Source organism: Mastigoproctus giganteus, chromosome 14 (assembly GCF_048544385.1).
Source record: "Mastigoproctus giganteus isolate SK-2022 chromosome 14, ASM4854438v1, whole genome shotgun sequence".
NCBI classification, from domain to species: domain Eukaryota; kingdom Metazoa; phylum Arthropoda; class Arachnida; order Uropygi; family Thelyphonidae; genus Mastigoproctus; species Mastigoproctus giganteus.
In genome coordinates, this window is record NC_143588.1 from 67,409,891 (window position 1) to 67,421,953 (window position 12,063).

Below are 12,063 nucleotides of genomic sequence, written 5' to 3' on the forward strand. Positions count from 1 at the left end.
TTGAGAACATCACGTGCCCTAGTCACAACGTAACCCCCCCCGCACACACATACATTTTAAAAGTACACAAAATACGGTTCCATGTACAGTACTAGCAACGAGGCCGCCGTAGCCTAGTAGTCAAGCGCGCGGGTGCATAAGTACACGTGCCTTGAATGACCGGGGTTCAAGCCCGTGACTGCTGTGTATCTTGTAAACTCCTCTGACCGTTTGGTCGTCCCGGAGTATAAACAGAAAATTTATTTTAGGCCTGACGTAGCCCAGTGGTCAGGAGCGAGAGTGCATAGCACGCGTTCCTTGAGTGGACCGGGGTTCAAGCCCATGACTACTAAATATGATAAATATTTGTATTGACGATTTATTGTAAACTCTACTGACTTGGTTGTCATGCCGGAGTATAAACAGAAAATTTATTTATTTAGTGTATGCCGTCTTTACCAAAACCTGACACTGGATTGGAGTCAATATTATTAAAGTCCAGGTTGCAGAAACTGGTTATTACATCATCATCGTGCGTGAAACTATAGTAAATTTCTCATTTTTCACCCTTTTCGAGAGGTTTGGATTCAAATTTCCGTCGGACATTGGAGGAATTCTTAAAAGCCTTTAAATCTGGAAGATACTTAATTTATCTCAGGCGGAGGAAGTAGGGTTACCCGGTGGTTTATTTTGGATTTCTCAGCCGTCACAACATGCATATCGGCCCGTGAACAGAAACTTGTGCAGACATAATACACGATAAATCAGACAAAATGACTTAATGTAGTATTAATATTATAATGGCTAAATAGTGCAAGGCAGTAGACTTCTCATGCATCTTCTGTGGTGGTGAGGGGGAAACTGATATTTTTTCCGTCTCCAGAAAGTAATTATCCAATTCCGCTTTGAAATTTAAATTTATTTATTTTTTAGTTTATTGTCAATGCGGCCGAGGCCAGAAGAGTTTACATGTTTATTGCGACTGCAAAGATACTGAATTATTAAGGTTTTCGCTGCCAGGTTTTCGGCGCCACATCTCACAATGAACTAATCCTGTCGCCTTTCTCTGAACCCTATGTAGGAGCTCTGTCTTTTTATAAGTGTGGCCTCTAGACCTGAATACAGTATACCAGATATGTCCTCGCTATCGTTTTGTACAGAAGGACAATGATAGCCTTCTCCCTACTTGCAAAGGTGCTATAAATTATAGACAGAACACCATCTGCTTTCGTAGCCGCCTATTTACATTGCACGGCGAATTTAGTGATTGTATCATAACCATTAAGTCCTTTCGTATTGGACTACCTTTAAATACTCTTCCCCTAGTTTATGAATAATACCTGGATTTCTGTTCCTCAGTTACTAAACTTAACATTTAGAACTTCAATTGCCATTTTTCTGCAATCTATCCAAGTCATTTTGAATCCTTGCCTAGTTCTGGTTTTTAACAATTTTATCAGAAAACTTTGACATCTGACCCTGTACTCCCTCACTAAGTTTATACTCCGGCACGACCACCAGGTTAGTGGAGTTTACAATAAATCATCAATACAAACGTTAATCGTATTTAGCAGCTTTAGGCTTCAATCCCGGCCCACGCAAAGAGTGCGTGCTACTGCACTCACCTCCTTGACCACTCGGCTACGTCAGGCTTAATGTCATTCTGGAAGATTAGAAACAGGATTGGTCCCCAGCACTGATTCTTGCTTTAGGTGCTACGTAAGTCCACCATATCCATTAATGGACAGTTGGACTAGATTAAAGGGTAGTCATAAATTGACTTTTATGACTACCATTTAATTTTCTACTAAAATCCTTTCTCTCCTGTCTTTCAGCCAGCACTTGATAAAAGAAATAATTCTGGTAGTAATCCTTGGTTTGCTCTACTTTATATAATAGCGTTTTGTGGGGAGCCATATCGAAAGCTTTAATATTAAAGTTGTCTTGTGTTGTATTGTATTGTTTTAGCACTTTATCATAATTTACGTGACCGTTCAGGCAAGACCCCCCCCCCTCTTATTATTAACCACTAACTCTAATCTTTATTTTATCATCGCGTCTTTTACACCCCTTTTATGGATTGGAAAGGCAAAGCGCTTTTCCGACCTGGGGGTGGGTTGTCCCGACGAGCACTCACATACAGCCTTTTTTTTAAGTATAGCTAGCTTTATACAATCCACTCATTATCTTCCTTTGGCCTCAATAGTTTTTTTGATACTCTTCCAGATCATTATACTGTATTAGTGTATTTTACAGCAGTCTGACTTGTCATGGTTCGAGTGGTCTTTTAAATATAACGATTGTTGCAAAATATCTTTTCATCTCATCTGCCATTTTGCTTGCCTTTCTATCACTCTTCTACTGATCAAGTAAGGGTCTGATTCTCTTTCTTCTTTTTTGTATTCACGTATGAAAAGTAAGTACCCTTTGCCTCTATTTTTAGCGCTCTTTGCTAGCGATTTCTCATATTCGGGTTTCGCCTGTCTGATCCTTTTCAGTTTAACCTCTTAACCCAACAAAGCTAGTGAAATTTTTTCAGGAGTTTTGTTGCACTTACACTTATAAAAGTTATATAAATCAGTATATAAAACTTATTTGTAAATTAATAAAAGAAGTTTACCTCAATATAGTACGTAGAACACTTCCGTTCTACGTATTGAATGCAACGTAGAACGTATTGAGCATTACAGCTCTGGTTCATACTATACAGAAGTGTTATACGTACTATATTGAGATAAACTTCTCTTATTATTTTACAAATATTGATATCAACGTAGAACGTATTGAGCATTACAGCCCTGGTTCATACTATATAAAACTTATATAAATCGCGATAAATCAGTATCACGGTCTGTGACTAACCCATGCTTTCTTCTTTTGTTCAATTGAACCGTTAACTTTTCTTATCATCTACTTACCTTGGGCATCTTTTTTTTTTTTTTCTTTTCCCGCGGAATTGTTTCACTGGAACAAATCCGAACTACTGCAATTTCCAGGATAAATCTCTTAAATACTTCCCGTAATGACTCGTATTCAACAGCGTGTAGTTGTCTCTTTAGGCCCAAGAAAGCCCAAATCTAGTATATATTCGCCTCTCTTGAAATTGGACCCCACATCTTTTCTTTTGACCATAGAAATTTATTTGGACATTACCCATATTTAGGCACGTTCGCATATATTATGCATAAGCACCTATTGTCTTCACCATGCCCGTCCGTCCGCATGTAACAACTCGACTGCCACTGGACGGATTTTCATGAAATTTTATATTTGGGCCTCTTAAAAATATTTGTCGAGTCATTTCGTTGAAATAGTTTTTTTTATTTATTTATTTTTTTATACAAATTTATGAAAAAAAGAAATTCATAATTTAATGTGGTTTTAATATAGTTAGATTTAGACAGTCTGTGCACTTGTGAAGAGATACGCATATACAAAGAGAAAAGAAACTAAAAACATACATATGGAAAAGAGTAATAAATATTATACAGTTGCAATTAAACCGAACGGCAAAATTAAGAGAGCTTAAAACTATAGTTTTTTTTAAGTGTTCTATAGAGTTATAATCTTAGTAATTTATTAAAAAGGTGTAACTATATTTACTTTCCAATTCTGTTAATCACAGAAAAAGAAAAAAAAAAGATTAATTCAAGAAAAAGTTCGAACGCCTGAAATGTAATCCGCTACGTACAAATTAGTTATCGGTCTTATCCTCATAAATAAAAAGCTTAAAAATTAATTCCCCAGTGACGTAATGCCTATTCACGATTTCTGACTATGAGGCAGGTTGAATTCGCTCATAATGAGGCAGTCACACTTGCTTGTCCATTCAAGTTGCCTAAAGAGATTTTTGTAATTTGGCCATAGTCAGGGCACTTTCAGGGAACTTTTGTTAAGAAGCGTGACTACTTTTCCTTTTCGACCTTCTCTGTCTTCCCTGACACCGAAGTATTCGCCATAATGGAATTGTTCATGTTCTGGACGACACCATGTCTCCGATAGTCCCCCATTATCAGCATTGGCTGATCTAATCAAAAGATTATTATTAAAATCTTCTTTGTTACTGTATTGGTTCATTCCCCTCCCTTGAACAGCCCACAGGCTAGAGGGGATGTACACTATCGGCAGATTAAATAACAAAAGTCACACATTACATAATGTGCACAAACACAAATTTCAAAATTACAAACCGATCAAATTAAAAAGTATACACAAAACATCAATATTGTAATAATATACAACCAATTAACGTGTGCAAAGTGCCATGAATGTTAATGCTATTACACAGTGAAGTATATAATAAAATAGTCTATATACAATTTTTCAACATTCCTGGAGGAGAGTTATTATCGGTAGGTTTCTTCAACCATCCAGCGTCTAAAAAAACTTATCAGTTTATTTCAAGGCTGTTGAAGAACTGCAGGGCGTTTTTAACATATTTTTTAGATCTGAGAGGTTTGTGAGTGTCATTCTGAGAGGGAGGTGCCATTTTGATCGTTCAGCCTCTCTGGTTCGTCTTCGTGAAATAATCTAGTCAACAGAGGGAGAATCATTTCGTCCAGAAAGACAGCAGTTTCGCTAGGGTGAACATATTCTTGGTAAGAACAATACGACGTACCTCCAGGACGTCGTATTTAAGTTTATTTGTATGATATGGATCGAGAAATTGTGATTGGATTTCCAGCTCTGCGGTTCATACATCGTAGGATCCAGTATTCCTTGGCTAGGAATTTGTTTTGGTAGCGAATCGGTGCTGTGGACCAAATCTCGGAGGCATACAGTGGTATGGGTGTGATGCATCTCTTCATATACTTTCTTATCGGGGTCCAGTTAGGTCTTGCCGGATGGCCCAAAAGGCAGCGTAAGTTTTCTTTTTTAGTATGCGTGAAGTAAGCCTAGAAGGTGAGATTTTTATCTCAGATAAGACCCGGGTCAGAGTGGGACGAGACCCTTTGTATCTGTTTCCCTATTCAGGATGACTTGGATATCATTACTCATTCGCCGCTTTGTGACTGGCATGTGCTCGGATTTGGAGTGATTAAATTCTAATCCTATCATCTCTAGGTAGTCAGGTAGATGCGTAATTTGTGCTGCTACTTTGTTGGTTTATTGCCGCTGTGTGTACTGAGATCCTAAGCGTCCTACCTACTGGAATTGGCCCACCTTCCAGTGGTGTGGACGAGTACTCTGAAGCAGCTTTCCAGGTGATTGCTGCTTCTGGGTAGCCAAGCAGCCAGCACAAAACACAACACGCACTAACTGCACAAACAGCACTACTATACGTCTGACCCATTTTTACAGTCTGTAAAATTACAATGTTACGAGGCGGATTTTTTTTTTTTTTTTTAACTGACATTCTAGGAGCCACTCTTAACAATAACACATGTCCACACATGCCGTTGTGTGCTTAGGATCCCTCGAAGTTACAAAGAGCTTCAAATCATCAGTATATGAGCTAAATTAGAATATGATGCTAGAAAGGGTTTCAACATCGCAGCAAAGATCAAATTGGTTTAATTTATTTACCAGTACTTACTCTGCAGACAAACTTTGTATTATTGCTTTTTATAACCCTAATAGGCGTTTTTGCGGCCATTTCAATGTCTTTTTTCGTGCATAATTACTTATACACAGAAAGAGACATTAAAATAGTCGTATATCCTTGAGTGTCAGAGCTTCCGTTCCGGTAACGCTTTAATTAAATGTGTGCATCGTGTATACTCTTTTTATTGTTTAGTTTTAGATTAATTTACGCCATTCAACATCTCGCGTATTACATCAGATGTATTGTAATTCATTTGAATCCGTTGTGTATTGGTAATGAGTAAATAAATCCGAAAATCGATTATGGAAATTGACCTATTCTAAATTGCTTTGGATAATTGAGGCTGTGCTGGCTGCTTGCTTTATCTATGTGTATATTGATATACCGATTAATTTCCCTACATCTGGCCATTAATGTTATTTGTTAGTGCTTGACTTCGTGCTCATGCTGGTGTTTGTACATGCTATGTAGTACCTGCCCATTTACCCCACTATTTCTATTTTTTTAAATCCTTAATTGCTTTTATATTTTTCTTTTGCCTTCAGTGAAATATGATTTATGCTATGGTTATTATGTTGAGCTGTTAAGAGGTGCTTTTTTTTTACCCGTCCAGATAAATAAGTGTGAACAAACATGAAATATGGTAATACTAACAGCAATGTTTTTTTTTTTTTTTTTTTTTAATTTCGTACTTAGGAATACAAAATTGCCATGGCCATATAAGAATTTAATAAAATTACTAAAAATAAATTTCATTAACTTCTAGGAAATTTAACGAAAATTTTAAATATTATTAAGCATCAACAGATAATAATTAAATGTTTTTTTAATTATCATGCTGTATCGAGTTTTTTTTTTTTAATCCTTAATTGCTTTTATATCTTTTTTTTTTTTTGTTTGTTTTCGGTGAAATAAGAAATGCTATGGTGTTGAGCTGTGTGTGTGTCTGTGTTATATACAGTCCAGATAGGTTACTACAGTGGTTTTCAACCTTTTTTAATAACGGCACCCTTAAGTAATTTATTTTATTTTGTGGCACCCCTACTCAATTTTCTACCAGTTATATCCGAGTCTGTGTGTGTGTGTGTGTGTGTGTGTGTGTGTGTGTGTGTGTGTGTGTGTGTGTGTGTAATATTAAAAAAAATGTTTTGATAGTTATTACAATAATATAACTATAAACAAAATTACAATTCATAATACAAATTTTATATATATATATATATATATATATATATATAATAATTTTATTCTTTTATTTTTATATTTTTATAGAGAAATTAAATAAACATCAATTATAGATCACCACAAAACGAAATAAATGTATAAATTTAAAAAAAAAAATAAGTTTAAGTAACTTAACCTAAATTACGTGGCACCCCTGGATTGTTATGGCGACAGCCTAAGGTGCCGCAGCAACTCCGATTGAAAACCACTGGGTTACTGTAATCAAACAGTGATACTACAACAAACTCCTTTTTTTTAACCTCGTATTTAGAGTCTAGAATTGTGATGGCCATATCGTATGAATTTAATGAATATGTCGTGTTCTTAAATGTTAAGGAAACGATGTATATAATTATATCCCATAAATAGCATTCACATTACCTATTTATGCACTGGAATTGTAGAGAAGAAGGCATTGATTCAAGGAATGATAATGTTTATCTCAAGAACTGTTACAGTCGAATAATTTGGACAGAGGTTCTCAGACTCTTTTTGTACGAAACTTAATTTTATGTTATGTGATGTATGACTTTTGATCTAAAAGAATGCGAATCCGAAAATCTACTTTCTGCTTTTGAGATCCAGTCAAATTCCGTATGCTCAAGGTACATAATTCATGTACCATAAAACTGTAATAATATATACAACTGCTTAATAATATATACAACTGCAAAAGCAGAAAGATTTTCGGATTCGCATTCTTTTAGATTTACAAATAGGGTCGCAGGTATTCAAATAGGTATTCATTAAGGTTCACTTTATAGTAGCGTAGGAGGACCAAATGAGTTTTTAGGCATAAATTCCGGGACAATTTAAAAACAAAACCGTTAATGAGAACTTCGCTATGTTTAGGTAATATGTGCTCTAAAAATTAATTAGAAATATTTATATATCTGATTAATTTTGTATCGTTAAAACAAATAATATATATGAGGAATAATATCAGTATTGCGATGAAATCAATCAGCAGCACATTTTTCTAGGTATTCACAAGTCACTTTATATTGTACATATTAAATATTTCTTCCTTAAATTATATCATTTCTTCAGCTTGAATTTGTGATTGGTTAAATTTTGCATTTTATTATTTTACATTGGCTCAATTTTAAAATTTTGCAAGCACTTTAAATACATTATAATTTTTAAGTTTTAATGTGTAATTTAAGCAATTCGATTGTCTGATGTACTTAACTCATAACATCGAAGAGTACTTCTATATTATGTAACATACTTCGATGTTATGTAACAATGCATAACATCGAAGAGTACTCGATGTCATGCATTGTGTGTTTGGAAATTCAATAAGCAATTGGGAACTCAAAAAATTTTACAATAAATTTCGGCAGCTTTTCTTCCGCAAGAATATTCGATATATTGTTTTGGTATGAACTTAACCAGCGAGTTTTTAAATGTGTTAGCAACTTTTTATATGTTACTTCTTCTAAATAACAAAATTCTCAGAATTTCAAAGTTCGATAAACTGGTTACGCAAATAATATGGCATCCTTTAGCAAGGAGATTGCAAGGGCAGATTTTCTCACCACATAATGAAGATACTGTCCACGTGGAATTTCTCCCATGGAAGAGCTTTGCTGGATAGACAAAATAGAAGGAAGGAAGGGAAATATAAGGCCCAGCTGTCATCCTTATTTTATTTTATATTTTAGAATCAGTTTTTGGTGAAGTTATGCGCTTGAATGGTTTTTCCAGCACTAGAAATGCGAATCTCTTTTATAAAGTCTATTTGATAAGGCCTAGTTGAGATTGAAAATGAATTCCTTCAAATGGAGTTGATAAAAACTGCTGCCTAAAGTCATTACGGTTGAAATGTCCCGGCTTAGAAATCCGGGATACTTTTACGTCTTGAAAAGAAACTTTCGGGACATTGGGACAGAAGGTTGGACAACCAGGACATTAAATTTTCGTTTTAATGACTAACCATGTTGGACAGACAACTTGTGTGATCGAGACCCGCTGATAAGAGGATTCCCATAATGTTTTTTATACAATGTCAATGTCTTTAATGACTAACTTGACTTTGTACTTCGTGGCCATTGCTTTGTTGGAAGTCAGATTCAGGATCTTCTCCAAAATATTTTTCCAACCCCGACCTCCACCAGCCACAAATTTAAATATTTAAATGCCACCTGCAGTTCGCTCTTCAGTTGTTATTTTTTTCTTCCATAATTTTATTACTGCTCCCTCGAAACTTTCTTATAGGTGTGATCCTTCGCTGTACATGGATTGCATTCTCAGCAGTGTTCCAACCATTAAAATCTAATTTATAATTTTTGTGGAGTCTTCATCTGATGGACTTATTTGAGAGCGTGATATATATTGTACAGCGGAATAACTTTTATGTTTTGCTTGATGTGTTTAGAAGCAGTATGAAATCAACTTAGTCCACATGCTATGCACCAACATTAAGCACACTGGGCTTTTCCCTCTCACGCAATTTTTTACTCTGGTATTAATTTTGTTCAGAGTCACTCGCTGATTTCTCTTCAGTTTCACTGCATTAGAGATTATTTTAATAAGGTTTTATGATAATTGGTGTTCATCATATGTATGCTAATATAGAATTTCCCGTAGTTTTCGTCTCGCCTTTTTGCGGAACCACGCCATCTGGAGTTTACCTATCAGCGCAAAGAGCGCTACTGCCGTACTGGATCGATGACAACTGTAGTTAGGTGTAGTGGACCACCAATTATTCTCCTCTTGATATCCCCCCTTCCCCTCCAACTCCCTTCCCTTTACTTCCCATCTGGCGACGACAAACCTCACCACCTTCTTGGGTGGAGTCATGCACTTATACGCACGCTTTCCATGTTCGATATTGATTGAATGCACGTGATTACCAGCTGCTTTTTCATGACCCATCACATTTTTTTCTGTATTATGTTTTTGGATGATAACCCGAGTACTAGGTAAGTATTTTTGTTGTTTATGCATTACGTTATAAAAATTCTTAAGTTCGTTTGTTTTTAGGTCAAGACTTTAGAACAGCGTATTCGCGTTTTGGGAGTAAGACGCAAAATAAGTTTACTAATGTATCTACCGAAAGACCATTCGGAATCGTATGATTCTTTGATATTCAGTTATATATTATTTTATTGAGGTCTTTTAAATTGTGCCAATACATGAACTGCATATTTAGCTATTAAATTGCATACATTTTAATGCGAAAGACATAAATTACGTCACTGTTATTATTAAGTACCAGAAAAAAAAAAAAAGAGATTTCTTGTATCTAGATTTATTGCAGGGTTTAGGAATATGCGAACCGAGCCGTCACCTCAGACCCAAACAGCATAATGGTGAAAGAAAATGAAAAAATAAAAATATATGCCAACTCGTGAGACCTTTTTCGTTCCGTATGGGATAAATTGGGATGCTATGATTAAATTTTGTAAAAGAACATAGTTCCACTGAACTGTTTAAAATTCCTGATTGCTAGCTGCGGTTTGAACTGAAGAGAAAAAGGCTATCGGAAATTATTTTATAATTTCGCATCATGATATTCTTTGTTTCAAACGGATATGTCATCTCCATGACAACTACTTTAAAGATACTGTTTGTCAGTTAGAACTATTGAGAGAGGAAATGGCTGCAGTAAAGATACTATGCAGGTTAGCATGGTATTTATTCTCTCCTGCAGCCATTTTTATCAATTAATACTTTACCAATTATTAATTTGTAAAAATGGTCGGATTGAAAAGTAAATATGAGAATAAATCGTTTCTTTTCTGAAATGTTTAGCTAAGGTTTAATTAACTGGTGCCCACTCACTCTTAGACGAGAACAGCATATCCGTTGAAAATTTTGCCGAATTGATACAAAATATTTCCCTTTTAGGAAATAAATTTATCTGAAAGTAGAGCAATAATTACGAGAGCATTGTTTGGGCGCCTCCGTAGCCAGGTGGGAAGGAGCAGCAGTGCATAGCACACGCTTCTTGATTAGACCGGGTTTCGAGCTCATCACCACCAAATACGGAGGATGCGGAAAGGTCAGGAATGACAACCGCATATTCACGGAGCAATATGGCCTTAGTTGCTAATGCTCCTAAAACCAAAAAAAAAAAAAAAAATAATAATAATAAAATAAAATAAATAACAAATAACGAGAGCATTAAGATCTCGTGAAAAGAGTTATTTATTTTTAAACTAGTTCAAAACTAGATCGTATGTATAGTTTAGCTTAATTTTCAGCACTCACCTCTAAGCTATACATACGATCTAGTTATTACATTACAGCACATAAGGACTCCTTAAAAAAATCAACTAGTTCAAAACTCAACTGGCAGACTGGAAGTAGAAAATAGGATGTATAAGTGTCACTACCCCAAACAGTTGTTTCGGTGGGTGGCCATGCACCCCATCATATCAGTACCTGAAAACTCCACGATGAGATAAAGATAAGAGATGCCGAATAATTAGAGTTATTAAAAAAAAAAAAAAAACTAAATTGAAATAGCTCCTGGGTTACAGTATTCTGGGTTACAGTATTCTTTCATAGTAGTTTTTAGGCATGCACAATCCCAGCAAGTTGTAAACTATCTTCAAAGAAACTAATGATATATGGGCGTTTAATTCTGCTGGAATTGCAGTTCGTTTTAGTGAGGATGTTGTTGCAGATGATGCAGGACAAAGATTATTTACAAATTGCAAATAGGGTTGCCCAGTTAGAGTGCTAAAAAACGAACGAAAAACCTCCAGAGATGTCTGATATTGAGATATTCTTTCCCCTCCGTCGTCCTTCCTTTCCATTTTAGGTTGTTTCAGTTGCTTCTCTTAAAGGCGCCTCCGTAGCCAGGTGGGAAGGAGCAGCAGTGCGTAGCACACGCTTCTTGGTTAGATCGGGGTTCGAGCCCGTCACCACCAATACGGAGGATGCGGAAAGGTCAGGGAATGACCACCGCATATTCCCGGAGCAATATGGCTTTAGTTGCTAATGCTCCTAAAAACCAAATAACAAACAAACAAGCTTCTCTTAAAACAAGTCCTTCTATTTAGATTATTAAATAATCTGCGAGCTCCTCTTATTCCCCTACACCCAGTTATTTCGATTGTAGGTCAGTTGTAAAGAGTAAATATTGCCTCATCCCGCCAAACTATGTGGTGAGACAATATTTAACAAACAGAAACTGCTGCCAGCGATATGGATCATCTTCAGTTAAGCTCAGGATCAATCGGGGATGTATGGCCGTAACCGATATGTCTTTCACTAATTCTAAAAAGTGCAATGGCTTAATTTTTATTGACTCAGATCAAATGCCGTAGTAACTGATCCTCTCCTCGCTGCAGTTCTTACTG

The 12,063-nt window shown here is 35.8% G+C and overlaps 1 protein-coding gene across 3 annotated transcripts in view; it reads left to right on the top strand.

Moving 5' to 3' along the window:
- LOC150075192 (centaurin-gamma-1A-like) overlaps nt 1–12,063 on the top strand; it is a 287,147-nt gene that overhangs the window by 77,362 nt on the left and 197,722 nt on the right. The window contains exon 1 of one of the 3 annotated variants that reach the window (XM_090389156.1): nt 9,440–9,675. The exons of the other annotated variants lie outside the window; for them this stretch is intronic. Within the exon in view, the coding sequence (XP_090245282.1) occupies nt 9,657–9,675 (19 nt within the window). The 5' untranslated portion in view covers nt 9,440–9,656. Of the gene's footprint in view, nt 1–9,439; nt 9,676–12,063 lie in introns of those variants that run through there. 3 annotated transcript variants of the gene reach the window in all.